General features: G+C 48.9%; 1 protein-coding gene across 1 annotated transcript in view; it reads left to right on the top strand.

Annotated features, from left to right (window-relative positions):
* Positions 1–23,386, top strand: part of IL16 (interleukin 16) — a 364,690-nt gene that overhangs the window by 227,291 nt on the left and 114,013 nt on the right. Inside the window, exon 13 of the mRNA XM_069625140.1 lies at positions 17,194–17,338. Within this exon, the coding sequence (XP_069481241.1) occupies positions 17,194–17,338 (145 nt within the window). The remainder of the gene's footprint in view (positions 1–17,193; positions 17,339–23,386) is intronic.

The following is a 23,386-nucleotide window of genomic DNA, read 5'->3' as shown; positions in this document are numbered from 1 at the left end:
TCCGCTCTCCCACCCCATCAGTGTTGCTCTGCTCCCTTTACCCTTCCCTGTGCCACCTTGCCTCCTCTGGTCCTTTGCCCATCTCTGAGTGCTGTGTTTCTCCGCTCTCCCACCCTCTCAGTGTTGCTCTGCTCCCTTTACCCTTCCCTGTGCCACCTTGCCTCCTTGGGTCCTTCGCCCATCTCTGTGCTGTGTTTCTACGCTCATCCACCCTCTCAGTGTTCCTCTGCTCCCTTTACCCTTCCCTATGCCACCTTGCCTCCTCGAGTCCTTCACCCATCTCTGTGTGCTGTGTTTCTCCGCTCTCCCACCCTCTCAGTGCTGCTCTGCTCCCTTTACCCTTCCCTGTGCCACCTTGCCTCCTCGGGTCCTTCGCCCATCTCTGTGCTGTGTTTCTATGCTCATCCACCCTCTCAGTGTTCCTCTGCTTCCGTTACCCTTCCCTATGCCACCTTGCCTCCTCGAGTCCTTCACCCATCTCTGTGTGCTGTGTTTCTCCGCTCTCCCACCCTCTCAGTGCTGCTCTTCTGTGAAAACAAAGAAATTTGATATGAGGCTGGGAAGCCCAAAGGAAACACACCAACACAGGTTACAAAGGACATACAAAGTGCTTTATTTAAAAGCTACAAGAGTTACCAAAAAGTCAATTGAGAAACGGATAGCTATTCGGCTCTCAGAGTAACGTAACGAACTTCAACGAAGGTTCGATGCATTAGTAGAGAGACCGTACATTGGAATACTTGGGCTTTTATATTCTTTATCCAGCCCTGACCAACCCCCTCGCGGGTTAACCATTCTTGGGACCAGGCCTAGGGTTCCTTGCCAGGTCAATCCCATAATGTATGCATTTTGATCAGTTCCGCTGATACAGTTGTTCATTTACACATAGGTCAGTGATAGGACAAGGTCTCAGTTTGCGAACCCGACAAGTGGCCTGCAGGCATATTAATTATTCGTGTGTGCGGAGATCACAACGGCCAGAATCTCACTCAGAATGTCATTCGGCCTCCATTTTGATGTTCAGGGTGACTTCCACATTACAAGAGAACCTAAAATGGCGGCTAAATCCAAGATGGCGACTTACATAACTTTTCGTTAAGGTCAAGACCTTGCCGCGAAGTCTTTTTACATGATATTTTAGACAACTTGGCGTAGGCCAACACACATTCAAATACTGCGATAGGAGGCATAATATCTTTTCAATTCCAACAGACCCTCCTTTTGGCCTATGCCAAGTGCTAACATCATTTCTAATACTTTTGCAAATAACTCCATGTGTTGTCATCCATACTTCCCGAATCATTGTCTGTAATATCTATAGCCATTAGGTCGTTCATCAGAACCTCTTGTAACACAAATTCTTTAGATGCTGTATCTGGGACATATATTTTATGCCCTATTGTGCTCACTGCTTGGGCACAACATCCCCCTAGCATTCCACATATACTCGGAAGACATTGAAAACAGCAACAAAGGAATAGCAGGATCCCCAAAATAACCAGAATAACAGAAAGCACCTTCCAACCCCAAGATCGTAAAGAATCCCAGAACCAGGTGCTAAGGTTCCAATCTCCTACAAGGATATGTACTTCAGAACTAAGAGTATGCAAGTTCTGTATTGCTTTAAAAATTGTCGGCGAGGAATATGGTACGAAAACACAGCAAGCGGACCCCACTAATTTGCATACTCCACCTCGTTCTGCCAAAATGACATCTAATCCCATCCGATTTTGGAGTGCTACCAATCTTATTGCTTTTTGCTCTAAGGTCATATTATAAAGTATGTCCGTGGTCCGGTTGATCGTTCTCTCCAGTACCCTTGCTAATCCCCTAATGTTCTCAGAGTTTGTTATTTGTCCCCAAAAGGGCACAACTGATTTCGCTATATCTCCCAATACTTGCCCAGGGGTATCTCCGTTCTTCTCCCGCCGTGGGCGAGCCTTAGAAATCTCCAATGTACTAGCTACAAATACCCCGGGTAACAGTATTCCTAAATAACAGGTTCCCTGCCAATCCTTGGGCAACCAGGGAAATGTTAAACTACCACAAACAAAATAAACAGGCCCCGCTACATACAGAGGCCTGTTTTCTCCAGTCAAATTTACAATGTTCTTACAACCTTCAAAATCTCCCATTGGCCGAGTGCCATTTCTTTGTACACAAAAGGGGACTGAGTCAGGGCTATGATTTAAAGAGTAAGAAGGAGGCACAGCGTCCTTATTGCCTATCAGAGCCATTTTAAAGGAAATTATAGATTGAAAACGAACAGTTTATCAGACGGCCTAATAGAAGCGACATTAGGTTTACTTCTATTTGCAAACAGCGAGCATCCCAGGGGAGTTAATTCACGTTTCTCAAAATCATTCAGATTAGTTCCATCAAAGTTCCCTGAGATGCTATCATTCCAACGGCCAAAGAATAGTGCTCTAAGAGAGGCATAGCAAGCAGTCGTTAAAGGTAAAGGATGAATAGACCATCCCAGTCCCTTGTTCCCATGTTGCGGTAAATGAGTACAAATCCAACAATTACTCTTATTAAAAATGGCATGAGTTGCATTCATTACTATCATTAGAGTGTTATTATGATACTTTTGTCTATGTTGGGAGTCTCTAGGGGACAGAGTGTGAAGGTGTACAGAGGGAGTCAAAGCAGTTGGTACAATCTCGGTCGGTAGTAAAGGTTTCAGAGGATAGATTTCTTCAAAATACCAAAGTCCTACAGCAGCAGTTGCAAAAATAACAATTATCATTATCAAAACACAGCAGTACGTTTTCAGGGCCCAGGCACATTGTTCATTGTCCAAGTTGGTCACCCCCTTATTCACGAGTCCAGCGCAGGGAGCAGCAGTGGAGGTGGCAGGCATTGTAGTTCCTCAATCGACGACCCCAATGATCGTTGCTGGCGTCGCTACGGTCGCGCGATTTCTTAGTCCTTCCCAACCCTAGCCAGCAGAATCCCTTTTTGTTCAACAGAACTTTCTTATACAAAAGAAAACTTCCAATCACTTCCTTTTTCCAGATGCACGGAAAAACCTGTGCCGTAGTTCTATTTCCTTCGTCGAAGGTTGTACCTGGTGGTACCCAAGATTGTCTGATGCGGAAATAAAGTGTCGTCACTTCCTGAGGGAAGCGACGTATCGGAGGCGACGGAAGTCGCAGAGCTTGAAACAGTATTTTCCGGAAGTGATTTTTCAAGAGAGTGCGGAGACGAAATGGACTGTTCTCCAAGCTCCTCGGGCTCAGAGAAATTCTCCGACGCACTCACAGCGCTGTTTGCTACTCCAAGATCAGAGACTTTAGCATCAGCGAGGGGTTCTGCTTCTTCTGTAACGTGTGGCGTCGGGTGAGGAAGTTTCTTGACATGTGTCGCGTGGATCCAGTGCTTCTTTCCAGCCACCCGCACTGCTGTCCTGGTGACCAACAGCACCTGGTAGGGTCCCCGCCAGCGAGGCGCGAGACAGGAGGACCTTTCGTAGGCCTTCACTGGGACCCAACTTCCAGGCTGTATATCGTGTCCTGGGCCCGTGAACCGTACAGGTAAAGCCGAGTGCACCTGGTGATAAATGAAATACAGGTTTTTTAGTTAACTGGTTACAGTAGTCTACAAGCAATACATTTTCAACCTCTCTCAGGGCTTTAGGTTTTGGGAGACCCCAAATGTTAGCAGGTCTCCCCATCACTACCTCAAAGGGAGAGAGCCCAGTCTTAGTTTGAGGTGTAGTACGCATAGCTAATAATACAATAGGTAAGGCATCTGGCCATTTCAGCTTGGTATCGGCACATGTTTTCGCAAGCTTATTCTTTAAGATACCATTGTGTCTTTCCACCAACCCAGCACTTTGAGGATGTCTAGCTGAGTGAAATTGTTTCTCAATACGTAAGGCTGTGCATATCTGCAAAATTACTGCTGCAACGAAATGAGGACCATTATCCGACCAAATTACCCTCGGGAGCCCAAATCGAGGAAAGAATTCTTTTACCATAATCTTTGCAGTGGTCATAGCGGTAGCATCTTTAACGGGGAAAGCCTCGACCCATTTACTGAAGGCACAAATAATTACAAGAACATATTTCAGATTGTTACATTGTTCCATCTCAATAAAATCAAAGTGAATGACCTCGAAGGGAACAGAAGGAGGCCCAAAGCTTCCCCTTGGAGTTACTGTCCCCTTACCCACATTGTGCTGTAAGCAGATCATACAATTTCGGACATGTCTTTTTGCAGTCTCCAGAATCTTGTTATTCACCCAAACGTGTTCTAACATTTTCGTGATCTGCTGGGCACACACATGTGTAGGACCGTGTGCTATCGTAACCATTGCCAATACATATGAATCCGGGAGCAACCATTTTCCTTCAGATGTATCCACCCAACACCCTTTATCATCCAGTTTCCCCATTCCTTCAGCCCACCTTTTAGATTCTTCTACTGTGGCATCAGTTTGAATATCTCGCACAGACCCAATACCTTCATCCATTATATAAGCATCTCTCGTTTCCCTCAAGGCATACATGTCCGTGCTAAGGTCTGTGGCCGTTTGTCTGGCTATCAGGTCCGCAAAAGCGTTCCCTTTGCCTACATCATCTATGACCTTACGATGTGCTGCACATTTCATGATCGCTAACTGTTTAGGGAGCGAGAGTGCCGAGAGTAATTGCACTATCAAGGGGCCATGCTGGATCTTGGTCCCATGTGAGGTCAGGAACCCTCTTTCCGACCAGAGCCTTCCAAAGTTGTGAGCCACCCCAAATGCGTACTGGCTATCAGTATATATATTTACTATACGCCCTTGGGAGAGTTCACAAGCTCGGGTCAACGCTATAATCTCTGCGGCCTGTGCGGAGTTATGCGAAATTCTCTTAGTTTCAACAACTTTACTCCATGTAGTAACTGCATAAGCAGCTGTAGATGTACCATCTGAAAGTTTGAAGCAGGAGCCATCACAAAACAGCTCCCCTTCTGCATTATCCAAAGGAGTATCTATGAGATCTATCCTGCCCTTCGTTTCTTGTTCAGTGGTATACAGGCAGTCATGTAATTCTTCGTCACCGCAAACAGTGTTTTGCGGGAAAGGTAAGAGTTCAGCCGTATTAAGAACACAACACCTCTTAATTTGGATGTGAGGGGCAAACAGAATTAATTCATACCTTGTTAACCGCGCAGAGGTAAGGTGTTGCGTTTGGGTTTTATTCAATAGGATATCTACAGAGTGAGGTACCATCAAAATCAAATCATAGCCTAGGACCATTCCCTCATTCTGTTTTACAGACGCGGCAGCAGCAGCGACAGCTCGCAAACATCTTGGCAAAGCGCATGCAAACAGGATCAAGGGCGGAGGAGTAGTAGCCGCACGGCCTATTCTTCCCTCTGTGTTCCTGTGTTAACACAGCCAAAGCACATCCATCACATTCATGCACAAACAGCACAAAGGCCTTGTCATAATTTGGAGTACCCAGAACCGGTGCAGAGCATAACGCGGTTTTGAGAAGCTCAATTGATCGTTGATGTTCCGATTTTCATGGCAGTGGCAGAGAAATGCCCTTCTTCGTCAAAGCCAACATCGGTTTTATCACTAGCGAAAAGTTCGGGATCCACAACCTACAGTAAGAAGCCATACCTATTAAGGCTCTGACTTCCTTCTGTGTATTTGGAACAGACATGCCAGAAATGTGTTTTATTCTTTCAGGTGTCAATCTTCTCCCCTCCTTTGACAGGAGGTAGCCTAAATAGGCGACCTCCTGACAACAATATTGAATTTTTTTTTGAGCGAAGCTTCATGACCATTTTTAGCTAAATGAACAAGCAACAGTACAGTGCCTTCTCTACAAGCACTCTCAGAGTCTGCAGCCAAAAGCAAATCATCGACATATTGAAGCAGTGTACAAGTAGGTGGCAATTCAAGAGTGTCGAGCTGCTCTTTCAAAGCTCTACTATAAATGCTTGGACTTTCAGTATACCCTTGAGGCGTCCTGGTAAATGTAAATGAGCGTCCCCCCAAGGTGAACGCAAACAGATATCTACTTTCCTTATGTATAGGAATGCTAAAGAAAGCGTTTTTTAAATCCACAACGCTGAAGTGCGTAGCCATAGCAGGGATCATTGTCAATATCGTCGTCACATCAGGCACAATTGGAAATTGTGGGGCGACAACTCTGTTAATAGCACGAAGATCAATTATGAACCGGTATGGAATTGCATTGTCGCCTTTCTTATATACAGGCAAGATCGGACTGTTACACAGACTACCTGTAATCTCCTCGATCACCCCACGATGCACAAAATCGGAGACAATGCATTTCAAAGCACGCTCACCCTCAACTGATATTTTATACTGCGGAATGCGTGGTAGTTTCACTCCATGTTTCAAAACTATTTTAACGGGCTCAATCTGTAATACCCCGACATCATTGTCGTCTACCGCCCATAAACATTCCGGGACAATGCTAAACTCAGGAGCTAAAGGTCGAATCAGGAACTGAGAATTAGGAAGTTGCTGTGGTGAAACCGTCAGCCGTACTCCATCAGAGGAACAATGAATTACTGCATTCAATTTCTTTAACAAATTCAACCCCAGCAAATTCTCTCCACAGTTCGAAGTGAGAAGAAAAGGGCAATGGTCCGTAAAGGGACCCAAAGAAACAGACACCGGTGCAGAAACCGGACAGACAATTGGTATACCTGAAAACCCTACGGAAACATTTGTTTGCCCTGACAGTGGAATGTTTGAAACCCGAGAATGATCAATGGAGCACTTCTGCGCTCCAGTGAATATCAAAAACTGGTGTTTCCTATTCCCTACTAATAATTCAACGTAGGGGCCTTTCTGATTGACAGGAATAGGTGAAGGTTCCAAACCCTTCTTCGGGCAATCCTAATGAAATAGAGCCTTGTCAGAAGGAAGCTCTTCAGAAAGGTAGGCAGCAGAAGGGTGATCAAATATGTTCCTTGAGTCCACACTCGAGGTCTGATTTTCCCGTGAAAAAGGTTGCTGAGGATCTTGTAAAAACTGACCTCTATCAGGGCCACCTGCTCCAGGGCGGCCCCTAGGTCGTCTACCCATACTCCCAAATGCACTGTTTGACCTTTGTCGGAGGACGGGGCACTGTGCTCGCCAATGACCTTCCTGGCGGCAATAAGCACATTGATTAATATTCACAGGACCCAAAGGAGTATTTCCTTTTGGGACATACTGACCTCTGGTCTGTGTCGTGCCTCCTCTGGGGTTTCTAACAATTTGCTGTAATAATACTTTGGTTTTCAAATCTCCTTTCCTCTTTTCAACTTTGTCCTTCTCATTATTAACACGGTTCTCATAATACTGAGCCATGTGCAAAACCTCAGATTGAGATTTTGCCTGCCAAGAGCTCTCAGAGGACATAATCTGTGACTGGATGTCAGGCAACAATCCACAAACAAATTTGTCCACAAACAACCTTTTCCAGATTCTGTACCTAAATCCTGTCCACTGAAGTCAGAAAATACCTGCTCGAATCTGTTAAAAAAATTTGGTGGCGCCTTCAGTTTTTCCTTGAACACAGGCCGTAAGCTTGTCCCAAATAATTATTTTCTCTGGAATTATAGTTTTTAATTTTGCGACAATTCTATCAGGCAAAGTAAGTATTACCTGTGGTGGTTTCTCACCAGCTCGTCTTTCCCCATCAATCCTAATCATATTAGCCCACGTATCTCCCAACCCTGGCACATCGTCTATTGTCCGGACCTGCTTCCATACATCCACAGGTAGGAGTACAGGGAATAGCAAGTCAATATCACTTAAGGTGAACACAGAGGACTGCAAGACGGACTCTATCTCTTTGTAAAACCCTGTCGGGTTTTTCCTGATATCGGGAATTGATTGTCTAATAGTGTTCACTTCCTGTCGTGAAAACGGGACGTGAACAAATTGCGATACATAATGTGCAGGGATATCCACAGCGGGGGCACCAGTCCCAGCGTCGGCGGGGCTCTCAACTTTTGGGACAAAGGTCGGAGGAACCTCTCTCATAGGCAACTGAGATATAGGTACCTCCGGCCGCTTACTAAGCAACAAAGCCAGGTCGAGCGCTAAGGCAGCTGAAGAAGTGTCGGGCGAAAAAGCCCTTTTACAAATCCCCAATAATTCTATGGGGCAACTAACCTTCTTTCTTACACATTCTTCTTGCAGGTACTGTACCATTACCTGAATTACCTTTCTTTGCATTTCTACTGTATACTGACTATACGTGTCATATACTTCATCTGGCGGAATCGATGAATCCGAGATCCATCGAATCACATCTTTGGTACAAATTCGTATTTCCTCGGGTGCCGATCTACGACACGGAAGGAACCGTTTCTGTACATATATTCTATCGTCTTCGTCATCCTCATCTCGTGACTTTTCAAAGTCTTTCCTATACTCAAACAATTTTTCAACATGCCCATATACTTTCTGCTCTGTGTCCCTCGAAAGTGCCAAAGCATTCAGATCTCTCACTCCTTGTGGAAGATCCGAATTTCGTAATCTACCCCACATCACACATAAATGAGTCTCCAAACCTTCGATAAAAACATTTTTCTCGGGAAAACTATTCAAATTAGATAATGTGGAAAAAACATTAACTTCATCACCTTTCTCCATACAATGCTTAGCCCATGCAAACAATTCCTGTTTCTTACCTGCAGAAACAGTATTACGAGTGACGACCTTTGATCCTGCACCTGGATCAACTTCAGTCAATACGGGACCACTCGGAAACGAAGGTGTAGGTAAATTTAATAAAGGTGCAACTATCGGTGCAGAAGGAAGGGGGCGGAGGACTAGGAACAACAGGTTGTAGAGGGGGAACAGGAATAACAGCAGGAGCAACAGCAGGAATGGGCAGAGTGCCCAAAATAGGAACATACGGAGGTGGCGCAGAGGCATCAGGCATGCGTTCGTTTAACAATTTCTCAATAAATTCTTTGGAAATATGGAAATCTTTAGAGGGGTACATTTTCTGGATTCCAAGCGAAAAAGCCCTATCCATATTTTTAACTGATTCTGAATGTTTTTCTTTATCATATAACAACGCTTTTTCTGCATTTGTTTTATGACGGCGTGCATGTTTGTCCCTACTTTTAAGCTGCTGTAACGCTTCTTTTTTCCAATTCTGTAGAACATCAAAGGCTGCAGGTCTAGCCTTCTTTTTTAGCAAGACTGATTCTAGGTATTCAATACGGGGGATCTCAAAACTACCGTTGATTGGCCACTGAAATTCGGAGGCATGTCTGGTCTGTCTGTGCCAAATATCATTAAATACTATACTACCAATGCCATACTTACAGTACATAGTACATGCCGGCAACCCCTCCTGTGGTGCCGGGTGGCTAAATTCCAAAGATTGTCAATCGCTGCGGAACAGAGCCCTAAAGCAGCTAGACAATTTCCCAGGCATTTCAAAAAAATTGGTGTTACCTGGTCAATAATTGTGTCTGCAGATACAATACACCAAATTCAAATTGTCAGGGTTAAATTAAGAGCCGGGTCACGACTGCACCTAACCAAACCTAAGGAGGACCGTACGGCTTATCAAAGAACTTACCTAACAAATTTTACCTTGTGTTTGGTGGTTTCGACAAATCTGCCCGCCTCAAAAATGGACCCTCGTCAAGATGCCGTGTCAGACCACACGACTATCGTCCAAGGATCGGATCGTGCAGCGCTGCCGAGGTATCGCGTCTCGTTCGGTCGGGTCCGCAGAATCACACCGTCCGATCCCGGTTCGATAGTCTGCGTCAACCTTCAATGATCCGGCATAAATCTTGAGGGTCCCTGTTCGGGCGCCAACTGTGAAAACAAAGAAATTGATATGAGGCTGGGAAGCCCAAAGGAAACACACCAACACAGGTTACGAAGGACATACAAAGTTCTTTATTTAAAAGCTACAACAGTTACCAAAAAGTCAATTCAGAAACGGATAGCTATTCGGCTCTCAGAGTAACGTAACGAACTTCAACAAAGGTTCGATGCATTAGTAGAGAGACTGTACATTGGAATACTTGGGCTTTTTATATTCTTTATCCAGCCCTGGCCAACCCCCTCGCGGGTTAACCATTCTTGGGACCAGGCCTAGGGTTCCTTGCCAGGTCAATCCCATAATGTATGCATTTTGATCAGTTCCGCTGATACAGTTGTTCATTTACACATAGGTCAGGGATAGGACAAGGTCTCAGTTCGCGACCCCGACAAGTGGCCTGCAGGCATATTACTTATTCATGTGTGCGGAGGTCACAACGGCCAGAATCTCACTCAGAATGTCATTCGGCCTCCATTTTGATGTTCAGGGTGACTTCCGCATTACAAGAGAACCTAAAATGGCGGCTAAATCCAAGATGGCGACTTACATAACTTTTCGTTAAGGTCAAGACCTTGCCGCGGAGTCTTTTTACATGATATTTTAGACAACTTGGCGTAGGCCAACACACATTCAAATACTGCGATAGGAGGCATAATATCTTTTCAATTCCAACACTTCTCCCTTTACCCTTCCCTGTGCCACCTTGCCTCCTCAGGCCCTTCGCCCATCTCTGTGCTGTGTTTCTCCGCTCATCCACCCTCTCAGTGTTCCTCTGCTCCCTTTACCCCTCCCTGTACCACTTTGCCTCCTCAGGTCCTTTGCCCATCTCTGTGCTGTGTTTCTCTGCTCTCCCACCCTCTCAGTGTTGCTCTGCTCCCTTTACCCTTCCCTGTGCCACCTTACCTTCTCAGGTCCTCACCCATCTCTGCGCGCTGTGTTTCTCCGCTCTCCCACCCTCTCAGTGTTGCTCTGCTCCCTTTACCCTTCCCTGTGCCACCTTGCCTCCTCAGGTCCTTTGCCCATCTCTGTGCTGTGTTTCTCTGCTTTCCCACCCTCTGAGTGTTGCTTTTCTCCCTTTACCCTTCCCTGTGCCACTTTGCCTCCTCAGGTCCTTTGCCCATCTCTGTGTGCTGTGTTTCTCTGCTCATCCACCCCATCAGTGTTGGTGTGCTCCCTTTACCCTTCCCTGTGCCACCGTGCCTCCTCGGGTCCTTCACCCATCTCTGTGCTGTGTTTATCCGCTCTCCCACCCTCTCAGTGTTGCTCTGCTCCCTTTACCCTTCCCTGTGCCACCTTGCCTCCTCAGGTCCTTTGCCCATCTCTGTGCTGTGTTTCTCTGCTTTCCCACCCTCTCAGTGTTGCTCTTCTCCCTTTACCCTTCCCTGTGAAACTTTGCCTCCTCAGGTCCTTTGCCCATCTCTGTGTGCTGTGTTTCTCTGCTCATCCACCCCATCAGTGTTGCTGTGCTCCCTTTACCCTTCCCTGTGCCACTTTGCCTCCTCGAGTCCTTCACCCATCTCTGTGCTGTGATTCTCCGCTCTCCCACCCTCTCAGTGTTCCTCTGCTCCCTTTACCCTTCCCTGTGCCACCTTGGCTCCTCGAGTCCTTCACCCATCTCTGTGCTGTGTTTCTCTGCTCTCCCACCCTCTCAGTGTTGCTCTGCTCCCTTTACCCTTCCCTGTGCCACCTTGCCTCCTCGAGTCCTTCACCCATCTCTGTGCTGTGTTTCTCCACTCTGCCACCCTCTCAGTGTTGCTCTGCTACCTTTACCCTTCCCTGTGCCCCCTTGCCTCCTCGAGTCCTTCACCCATCTCTCTGTGCAGTGTTTCTCCGCTCTCCCACCCTCTCAGTGTAGCTCTGCTCCCCTTACCCTTCCCTGTGCCACCTTGCCTCCTCGAGTCCTTCACTCATCTCTGTGCTGTGTTTCTCCGCTCTCCCACCCCATCAGTGTTGCTCTGCTCCCTTTACCCTTCCCTGTGCCACCTTGCCTCCTCGAGTCCTTCACCCATCTCTGTGCTTTGATTCTCCGCTCTCCCACCCTCTCAGTGTTGCTCTGCTCCCTTTACCCTTCCCTGTGCCACCTTGCCTCCGCGGGTCCTTCACCGATCTCTGAGCTGTGTTTCTCCGCTCTCCCACCCCATCAGTGTTGCTCTGCTCCCTTTACCCTTCCCTGTGCCACCTTGCCTCCTCTGGTCCTTCGCCCATCTCTGTGCTGTGATTCTCCGCTCTCCCACCTTCCCAGTTCTGCTCTGCTCCCTTTACCCTTCCCTGTGCCACCTTGCCTCCTCGAGTCCTTCACCCATCTCTGTGCTGTGATTCTCCGCTCTCCCACCCTCTAAGTGTTGCTCTGCTCCCTTTACCCTTCCCTATGCCACCTTGCCTCCTCAAGTCCTTCACCCATCTCTGTGCTGTGTTTCTCCGCTCTCCCACCCTCTCAGTGTTGCTCTGCTCCCTTTACCCTTCCCTGTGCCACCTTGCCTCCTCAAGTCCTTCACCCATCTCTGTGCTGTGTTTCTACGCTCTCCCACCCTCTCAGTGTTGCTCTGCTCCCTTTACCCTTCCCTGTGCCACCTTGCCTCTTAGGTCCTTTGCCCATCTCTGTGCTGTGTTTCTCTGCTTTCCCACCCTCTCAGTGTTGCTCTTCTCCCTTTACCCTTCCCTGTGTCACTTTGCCTCCTCAGGTCCTTTGCCCATCTCTGTGTTCTGTGTTTCTCTGCTCATCCACCCCATCAGTGTTACTGTGCTCCCTTTACCCTTCCATGTGCCACCTTGCCTCCACAAGTCCTTCACCCATCTCTGTGCTGTGTTTCTACGCTCTCCCACCCTCTCAGTGTTGCTCTGCTCCCTTTACCCTTCCCTGTGCCACCTTGCCTCTTAGGTCCTTTGCCCATCTCTGTGCTGTGTTTCTCTGCTTTCCCACCCTCTCAGTGTTGCTCTTCTCCCTTTACCCTTCCCTGTGTCACTTTGCCTCCTCAGGTCCTTTGCCCATCTCTGTGTTCTGTGTTTCTCTGCTCATCCACCCCATCAGTGTTACTGTGCTCCCTTTACCCTTCCATGTGCCACCTTGCCTCCTCAAGTCCTTCACCCATCTCTGTGCTGTGATTCTCCGCTCTCCCACCCTCTCAGTGTTGCTCTTCTCCCTTTACCCTTCCCTGTGCCACTTTGCCTCCTCAGGTCCTTTGCCCATCTCTGTGTTCTGTGTTTCTCTGCTCATCCACCCCATCAGTGTTGCTGTGCTCCCTTTACCCTTCCCTGTGCCACCTTGCCTCCTCGAGTCCTTCACCCATCTCTGTGCTGTGTTTCTCCACTCTCCCACCCTCTCAGTGTTGCTCTGCTCCCTTTAACCTTCCCTGTGCCACCTTGCCTCCTCGAGTCCTTCACCCATCTCTGTGTGCTGTGATTCTCTGCTCTCCCACCCTCTCAGTGCTGCTCTGCTCCCTTTACCCTTCCCTGTGCCACTCTCTCACTGTTGCTCTGCTCCCTTTACCCTTCCCAGTGCCACCTTGCCTCCTCGGGTCCTTCACCCATCTCTGTTTGCTGTGATTCTCTGCTCTCCCACCCTCTCAGTGCTGCTCTGCTCCCTTTACCCTTCCCTGTGCCACCTTGCCTCCTCGAGTCCTTCACCCATCTCTGTGTGCTGTGTTTCTCCGCTCTCCCACCCTCTCAGTGCTGCTCTTCTCCCTTTACCCTTCCCTATGCCACCTTGCCTCCTCATGTCCTTTGCCCATCTCTGAGAGCTGTGTTTCTCCGCTCTCCCACCCTCTCAGTGTTGCTCTGCTCCCTTTACCCTTCCCTGTGCCACCTTGCCTCCTCGGGTCCTTCGCCCATCTCTGTACTGTGTTTCTCCGCTCATCCACCCTCTCAGTGTTCCTCTGCTCCCTTTACCCTTCCCTGTGCCACCTTGCCTCCTCGGGTCCTTCACCCATCTCTGTGTGCTGTGATTCTCTGCTCTCCCACCCTCTCAGTGCTGCTCTGCTCCCTTTACCCTTCCCTGTGCCACCTTGCCTCCTCGGGTCCTTCACCCATCTCTGTGTGCTGTGTTTCTCTGCTCTCCCACCCTCTCGGTGTTCCTCTGCTCCCTTTACCCTTCCCTGTGCCACCCTCTCACTGTTGCTCTGCTCCCTTTACCTTTCCCTGTGCCACCTTGCCTCTTCGGGTCCTTCACCCATCTCTTTACGCCGTGTTTCTCCGCTCATCCACTCCATCAGTGTTGCTCTGCTCCCTTTACCCTTCCCTGTGCCACCTTGCCTCCTCGGGTCCTTCACCCATCTCTGTGTGCTGTGTTTCTCTGCTCCCCCGTGCTCTGTGTTCCTCTGCTCCCTTTACCCTTCCCTGTGCCACCTTGCCTCCTCAGGTCCTTTGCCCATCTCTGTGCTGTGTTTCTCTGCTCTCCCACCCTCTCGGTGTTCCTCTGCTTCCTTTACCCTTCCCTGTGCCACCCTCTCACTGTTGCTCTGCTCCCTTTACCCTTCCCTGTGCCACCTTGCCTCCTCGGGTCCTTCACCCATCTCTGTGTGCGGTGTTTCTCCGCTCATCCACCCCATCAGTGTTGCTCTGCTCCCTTTACCCTTCCCTGTGCCACCTTGCCTTTTCAGGTCCTTCACCCATCTCTGTGCCCTGTGTTTCTCCGCTCATCCACCCCATCAGTGTTGCTCTGCTCCCTTTACCCTTCCCTGTGCCACCTTGCCTTTTCAGGTCCTTCACCCATCTCTGTGCCCTGTGTTTCTCCGCTCCCCCCCTCTCAGTGTTCCTCTGCTCCCTTTACCCTTCCCTGTGCCACCTTGCCTCCTCAGGTCCTTTGCCCATCTCTGTGCTGTGTTTCTCTGCTTTCCCACCCTCTCAGTGTTGCTCTTCTCCCTTTACCCTTCCCTGTGCCACTTTGCCTCTTCAGGTCCTTCACCCATCTCTGTGCGCTGTGTTTCTCCGCTCATCCACCCCATCAGTGTTGCTGTACTCCCTTTACCCCTGATGTGGGGCACACGTTCCCTTCAGCCACTAATGCAGGGTCTACAAAAGCCCAAGCAACTGGTGTTGTCGGTGGACGTATCATTGTGCAGTGTGTGTGGAGTGCCTGTGGCATTGCCTACTTATAGCCAATGCTAACTACCGCCTCACCATCATTCATCCTCCTACCGTAATCGATACCCCATTCCTGACACGCCCCTATGATGCTGAATACTCCATGCCAAATGGGCGTAGCCAGGATTGTCTGACTAGTGGGCTCTGAAGCTAATGTAGTTGGGCCCACCGCACTGACATTAACATCTGTAAATGCCCACACAGCGCGGCTGAGTGGGCATTTGCAGGTTTTGGGTGGGCTTTACCCACTCAGGCCCTACCCTGTCGACGCCTCTAAACATCTGGGCTACCACTCAAACTCACACTTTATATCAAACATACACACCCTAGTTGTTGCCAGGCGCGGTGTCACTTGATACTCTACCCCCAAAAACACCAACTAGCCCGCCTCCCCATTTATCCTGGCTATATGTATCAAGGCTTTCTGGGGCCTCAGTCCAAATGACCTTCAACTATCCGTCCGTAAATACCTCCTCTCTAGACCTCTTCGCTCCTCTACCTCCAAGTCCCTCAGGGTCAGTTGTTTTTCAAAGAAACGAGCTGGGGGTAGATCTCGGTCTTCGGCTGGGGCCTCCCTCTGGAACAGCCTCCCTGCCACCTTGAAACCTGAGGAGAACCATCTCCGGTTCCGGAAGCTCCTCAAGACCTTCCTCTTTGCCTCTGCCTTTGCCCCTCTTCTCCCCTGCTGATCTGCTCTCTCTCTCAGCAGTGCTCACCTGGTCACACTCTGTCTTCCAGGCCCAGGTACTTACTCACCCTGCCACCCTCCTGCACTGCCTCCGGGCCACCCCTTGCACTGGGGCCTGTGTCTGTACCCATACAGCCCCCTCCCCCACTCTTTGCACTGATCAGATGCTCCCTATCTGACTAACCTTGCACTTGGCCCTCACAGGCTGCACTGCCACCGTTTTGCATCACCGTATTTATTTATTTATTATTTATTTATTGTCCTCTCTTATGCTCTGCACTTTCCAATTTCTCCCCCCTCCCTTGCACTTTCCCCATGCACTTGCACGTTCTCAATGTCACTGGGCCTAGTAAGATCGTTGTGCTTGTTATCTTCACTGTCCCCCTTCCTTATATCATATCATATATCATATATCCCGACCTGCACCCATCACACTGCAGCAAGAGCAACTTTGCTCTCCCCTGCGTACTCCCAGCCAGTTCCCATCGAAGTCCACCACCTCGTGCATGCTCCAAAGCGCCAAGAGGCCATGAACGCGGCAGAAGTCGGTGCTACACTTCAGAAATGGGCAGCAGGGGCTCTGTGTTTAAACATGTCTTCCTCAGGATGTTTGCGGCTTGTCCCACAAATTCAGGCCTCGGGTGGGTGTTCTCCAAACAGACAGGGTCGGACTGGGACAAGAAATAGGCCCGGTCACCCAAAAAGAAGGTGGCACGCCCATCGCCTCACGACCCTTGACTTCTGATGACATCACCGGAAGTGATGTCATTTGACCCCACCCCAAAGTGACATCCGGGGAAGCGATGAAACACAACCTTTCACCCCTTGACAAAACAGGAAGTGGCATCAAATAGCATTGTTCCTAAGTACACTAAATTACTGTGAATCCAAGCAGACGTCCAAGGCCAAATGATAATATGTTATTGCATAGCACTTACGCTGTAGCTCTTTTTTTATAGCGCAAATATGGATACAATATCACCCAACATGTGTTGGTACTCATTTATCGGCCTAAGAAGGATGAAAGGCGTTTTGAAAGAAGAAAAAAAAAAAGTATTTTTTTCTTCTCCAAACCTGCCCAGGCATGGCCAGAAACTGGGCCCCACTCCCCAGTGACGATTAGAGGGCATTCCGACCCTGCAAACAGACCTGCCTTGTCATGCAGAAGTGAACTACAGTGAACTGCAGAAGTGGGGGCACAGGCCAGGTCCGAGTAGGTCTGTGAAATAGAAGCGCAGACTTCGCTTGTTTGCTTGTTTGTTTGGATATGCACTTGGAGGGGTGGACAGGGGGTGCAGCCTAGCCAGTTCCGTGACAGTCTTGACAAAGCCAGGAGGTCTAGTGTCACCCCAATAAGGAAGCAAGGGGTGCACCTGCTGTGGCCTGGCCCCAGTGCTGAAACCCAGTTTCAAGCAGCTTTTTCTTCCCGCTATTTCAATGCATTTGGCGGCCAGGCAGCTTCTTGTAAACATGAGGCTCGAGTGATGGGTTCCTTAAGCACCAAGCAAGGCGTACCCTGTTACCCTGGCCCTGTGCGAGTTGCTTTAACGACGCGTCTGTGGTTTCTTTCGCGCTATTCTGACAAGTCTTTGCTTCCTGTTTATTCAGCAGGAAGCAGGAAGCCTGCCCTTGAGGGGAAATAGAGCGGCTATTACCCACAGCGCCTCTGCCCCGTCCTCACTTCCAGGCGGAGAAGAGCGGCCCTGTGCATCCTCGGCGGACGGCAGCCCTGCGGACCAGTCCGCGGACCCAGGTAGGTGAGCCTGCCCACAAGGCCATCACTTGCATGCGCTTCATCTGCTGAGTGTGCACGGCTGCTGTTTGCATGACCCATGCTGTGCTTAGCAAGGAACATCTGGAGTTTATGAAATGCTGGGGCAGGAAGGGAAGCCTCCCGCTGCCCAATGAATGAAGTTACATCACAGACGGAAACTGCCCTCGGAGCACAGCTGCCAGGGTGCATGGCATCAGCATTGTACTGTATGCACCAATTTCTCTGTTGAGTCTTTGTGAGTTTGGGATGTGGTCAAGTGGCTAAACTTGCAGTTTGGAAACAGAACCCGAGGTCAACCCCCAGCACCAGGCAGCGGCCAGAGCACGTGCGCGCCTGTGAACGTCTCTTCAGATCAGCGCTATGTACATTACAGTCTGTCGAAGATCAGCTGTGTCTGCACTGGAAATCTGCGCAATGGCACAATGTAAAGATAGAAAACGCACAGGGGGAACAAGCCAAACAGCTGTAGAGGGCGTCTTCTGGTTAAACACCCCCATCTCCAGCCTCATCTTGTGGAGGCGTTGGCAGTCGGCGCTCAACCGACCATACGTTCCCTGCAGGTCTATGGCTTTTGCAATTCAATGTCCCCGTGTTTCCATGTGTACCACTGTGGCATGTCATTTGGAACCGGGTATACATAGAATTCATGCCAGTGTCGGGCAGTGCCTGCTTAGGATGCCCTTTCCACAAGATGGAGGAGACTTGAGTGAAAGTCACTGGATGATTGGGGTTGGAGTAGACAGTTTACAAAAATTAAGACCATTGATTGGTAATATTTATATATTTTATTATTTATAAAGCGCTTTATACCTGAGTTCGGTTTCTAAGCGCGGATCCGGGTTTCCCTGACCAGCACGTTGCCCCTGTGCTATCCTCCATTCACTTTCCCTCGTGCGGATAGCATTTCGCATCAGCACTAGAGCAAGCGTTGCCCTGTTGCAAAAATAGCTCACTAGTGTTTGCCCTAGTGCTAGCTCCGTGCAAACTTGCACGTGCACTGGTGCACCATTTCTGCGGCGAGGCCCCGGTGCTTTCTGTGATTATTTTGATGTGTCCTATTGTACCTCTGGGCCTGGTTTGCACCGGAAGGGCCTTTAAAGGAAAACCCACACGTTAGTAACTAAAGGAAGGACCGCGAGGAAGCGCCTGGCTAGACAGCGCTGTGTGTGAGTGTGTGTGAGTGTGTTTGCAGGACTCCAGTCCCGGAAGGAACTCGGCCTCGGGCATTGTGTCGCAAACAGCCACTGCCATGTGGCGAAACACTTTACCGCACGCCTGCTAGGTGGGATTGCAAGCAGCACAACAGTCAACATACTTCAATACACTTACACGTTAATGGAACATTTCATAGCAGACAAGCTGATTTTAATGATAGTCCAGTGTTCATTTCAAGGATAAGTACTCACAAAACATACATACAAAGTACACCCCTAGACTTGTGCATGCACGAGGCATGTTACAGAACACCAAAGAACGAACGAAATCCTCAAATCATGTAAAATGCATTAATGGGATCCGTGCAGACTATGAGAGCAGGCATTGGCAAAGCCAACAGCTTTGGTTTTTTTGTAGGTGAGGGGTAAGGATTTGCCAGGCTCTGCCATGAGGGCACTACCCGGCCATAAAATGGCAACAGGTGGAACATGGTGTGATTACCGGGGCATACGATCCATGAGAGGAGGGACTGGCAAATGCCTATCTAATACCTATACAGAAGCAAAAACTCTTCGATTTGCCAATGCTTGGTTTTAACAGAACTTCAGTGCAAGGAACAGGTGAGAGGACACACATACAGCTTGTAAGACATTGTTGATACACCTGTAGCACTACTACAATTGCAATCGAGCCATTTACTCTCAGAAAACTGCTCCCCAATAACAGTGGCAGGCCCTAGGCCATACAAGCTTCGATGTTACTATTCATAGATCCTACCAATGATACATAGGGCGCTATATAAATGCAAAGTAACATAACATTTGACTGAGCTACCTCAAAGAGACCCCAGGTGGCTGTGTTTTGCTTGGGGACGGGCAGGTAGTGGTGGGGATGGTCATAGGAATTAGCACAGCCCTGGCAGCCAACAGGTGACTAAGTAACCAAACAACAACTACAAACTGTGTGCCCATCCTCACAATCTTGTTCACTCCTATCTGCAGTCCAATGCAAAAGTGCTGGCACGTAGCTGCCACTGAATAGACACAACTTAAAAAGACAGGTGGTTTGAGATAAGAATGATGGTGTCTTCATTACAAAAATGCTTAACGTGAGATCTAAAACGTGCAATGAAGGCCACCATCATAAAAAGTGGCAACTCATTTATTTTATTTTTATTTATTAATGCACATCTGTATGGCGCCTACATAGCAGAAGTGTTTCCAGGCGCCCACAAGACTAGGGGGGAAAGGGGAACAGAGGAGGATAAAAACAACAATAAACGGTCCTACTAGGCCTTGTGACATTCGGATCGTGCAAGTTCAGCAACAGGAAGTGCAGGGGGGGTGGAGGTGTAGGGCGAGGGGATAAAGGAGGGAAGTGGCCCAAGGTGCTGTGTAAGTGCCAGCGGGGGCCTGGAGGGCAAGTGTGATGGGGGGGTGGGAAGAGGTTCAAGTAGTGCGAGGAGGGGGGTTGGACAAGACTCAGTAGTCCAATCAAGGAAGGGTGCCCACAGGCAAGTGCTGGTAAGGGGCGGGTGCTGATGCAGACTGGTTGAGGGAAGGCTTGTCCCTGTATGACTCAGAAAGCACCAGGCAGCCAGTCGTATCAGCGGGGGGCATTAGCAAGGAAGGGGGAGAGGGAAGAGGGGGGAGAAAAGGTCCTGAGAAGCTTCCGGAACTTCTGAGAGGGGCAGACTAATTAGAGGCGAGCACTTGAGCCAAGCTTCCAGCATGCGCGTTGCAATAGCATTGCCTAAATGTGATGAAATGCTGAGCCGGTGATCTCATTGTCAGCATGCAGATATAGCAGTGGGGCTTGTCTTAGTTTTCAAGGAGGTATATACATAACTGCTGTTGTTCTTATCCGGGTTATCGGGACGTAGGGGAATGTCCACTTTCTTGATGGCCAATACCAGTTCTGTCCAGATGTTTAAATGCATGTCACATGTAGGTGGTGATGATATCCAGAGCACAGAGACGCTGGATTTCTTCTAGAAAGCTCTATACATTTAGATACGTTCAGTAACCCACAATTATAAAAAGAGAGATTACACCCCGACCCCCCGATATATTATTTCATCTGCATAAGGTAAGTAATCGCTGATTGGCCGAAACCCCCCGCCCCAAAAAAAAACAACGGCTGATGCTACACGTCTTAAAAACTGACATTTGCAGTAGAGTGAAACAGAAGAAATAATTGCACATGCATTATGGGTTGTCAAGGACAGTCACAGGATGCACTATCCTAAATCCCTGGCCGCTCCCAGCCTTAAACCACTCCTGCCATCCAGGGTTAGTGGCCATAGGCCTATTCTAAAGGAAGCAAGAACCATCTGTTTCTGAGGAAGAAGGTCTTTGAAATCCACGAATGAACTCCAACAGAGATATCCATGTGTGCCCTAGACCCTCATCTCACTCCTAGCAAGAAGGCCTAGACCCTCAGCTCATTCCTAGCAAGAAGGCCTAGACCCTCAACTCACTCCAAGCAATAAGACCTAGACCCTCAACTCACTCCTAGCAAGAAAGCCTAGACCCTCAGCTCACTCCTAGCAAGAAAGCCTAGACCCTCAGCTCACTCCTAGCAAGAAGGCCTAGACCCTCAATTCTCTCCAAGAAAGAAGGCCTAGGCCCTCAGCTCACTCCTACCAAGAAGGCCTAGAACCCCAGCTCACCCCTAACAAGAAGGCCTAGACCCTCAGCTCACTCCAAGCAAGAAGGCCTAGACCCTCAACTCACTCCAAGCAAGAAGGCATAGACCCTCAACTCACTCCAAGCAAGAAGGCCTAGACCCTCAACTCACTCCAAGCAAGAAGGCCTAGACCCTCAACTCAATCCTAGCAAGAAAGCCTAGACCCTCATCTCACTCCAAGCAGGAAGGCCTAGACCCTCAGCTCACTCCAAGCAAGACGGCCTAGACCCTCAGCTCACTCCTAGCAAGAAGGCCTAAACCCTCAGCTCACTCCTAGCAAGAAGGCCTAGACCCTCAACTCCCTCCAAGCAAGAAGGCCTAGACCCTCAACTCACTCCTAGCAAGAAGGCATAGAGCCTCAGCTCACTCCTAGCAAGAAGGCCTAGACCCTCAATTCACTCCAAGCAAGAAGGCCTAGACCCTCAGCTCACTCCCAGCAAGAAGGCCTAGACCCTCAGAAGGCCTATACCCTCAGCTCACTCCTAGCAAGAAGGCCTAGACCCTCAACTCACTCCTAACAAGAAGGGTACACAAATTAATCCTTACCCCACAGTCTCCCAGTGGGGCAAGGTTGTGTTATATCGCTCGTACAATCCTTTTCCTACGGTCTCCCAGTGGGGCACGTTTCTGTTATATCACTCATCTACACTCCATTTCCTACAGTCTCCCAGTGGGGCAAGGTTGTGTTATATTACTCAACGTACAATCTATTTCCTACAGTCTTCCAATGGGGCACGTTTGTGTTATATCACTCATCGTACAATCCTTTTGCTACAGTCGCCCAGTGGGGCAAGATTTTGTAATATCACTCATTGTATGATCCTTTTGCTACAGTCTCCCAGTGGGGAAAGATTGTGTTATATCACTCAACGTACAATCCTTTTGCTGCAGTCTCCCAGTGGGGCAAGGTTGTGTTATATCACTCAATGTACAATCCGTTTCCTATAGTCCCCCAGTGGGGCAAGGATGTGTTATATCACTCATCATACGATCCGTTTCCTACAGTCTCCCAGTGGGGTACGATTGTGTTATATCACTCAACGTGCGATCCGTTTCCTACAGTCTCCCAGTGGGGCACAGTTGTGTTACATCACTCAACATACGATCCGTTTGCTACAGTCTCCCAGTGGGGTAAGGTTGTGTGATATCACTCAACGTACGATCCATTTGGTACAGTTTCCCAGTGGGGCCAGGTTGTGATCACTCAACGTACAATCCGTTTCCTACAGTCTCCCAGTGGGGCAAGGTTGTGTTTATATCACTCATCGTACAATCTGTTTGCTACAGCCTCCCAGTGGGGCAAGGTTGTGTTATATCACTCATCGTACAATCCGTTTGCTACAGTCTCCCAGTGGGGCAAGGTTGTGTTATATCACTCACCGTACAATCTGTTTGCTACAGTCTTCCAGTGTGGCAAGGTTGCGTTATATCACTCATCCTACAATCCGTTTGCTACAGTCTCCCAGTGGGGCAAGGTTGTGTCCTATCACTCATCGTACAATCCTTTTCCTACAGTCTCCCAGTGGGACCCGGTTGTGTCATATCACTCATCGTACACTCCTTTTCCTACAGTCTCTCAGTGGGGCAAGGTTGTGTTATATCACTTATCGTACAATCCTTTTCCTACAGTCTTCCAGTGGGGCACGGTTGTGTTATATCACTCATCGTACACTCCTTTTCCTACAGTCTCCCAGCTGGGCAAGGTTGTGTTATATCACTCATTGTACACTCCTTTTTCTACAGTCTCCCAGCGGGGCACGGTTGTGTTATATCACTCATCGTACACTCCATTTCCTACAGACTCCCAGTTGGGCACAGTTGTGTTATACCACTCATCGTACAATCTTTTTTCTACAGTCTCCCAGTGGGGCACGGTTGTGTCATATCACTCATCGTACAATCCTTTTCCTACAGTCTCCCAGTGGGGCACGGTTGTGTCATATCACTCATCGTACAATCCTTTTCCTACAGTCTCCCAGTGGGGCACGGTTGTGTCATATCACTCGTCGTACACTCCTTTTCCTACAGTCTCCCAGCTGGGCAAGGTTGTGTCATATCACTCATCGTACACTCCTTTTTCTACAGTCTCCCAGTGGGGCACGGTTGTGTTATATCACTCATCGTACACTCCTTTTCCTACAGTCTCCCAGTTGGGCACGGTTGTGTTATATCACTCATCGTACA

The sequence above is a fragment of the Ambystoma mexicanum genome, chromosome 11 (assembly GCF_040938575.1).
Source record: "Ambystoma mexicanum isolate Mex_15411 chromosome 11, UKY_AmexF1_1, whole genome shotgun sequence".
Classification (NCBI taxonomy): Eukaryota; Metazoa; Chordata; class Amphibia; order Caudata; family Ambystomatidae; genus Ambystoma; species Ambystoma mexicanum.
Note: the sequence above shows the minus strand (reverse complement) of the source record. Positions and strands in the feature narration are given on the sequence as shown.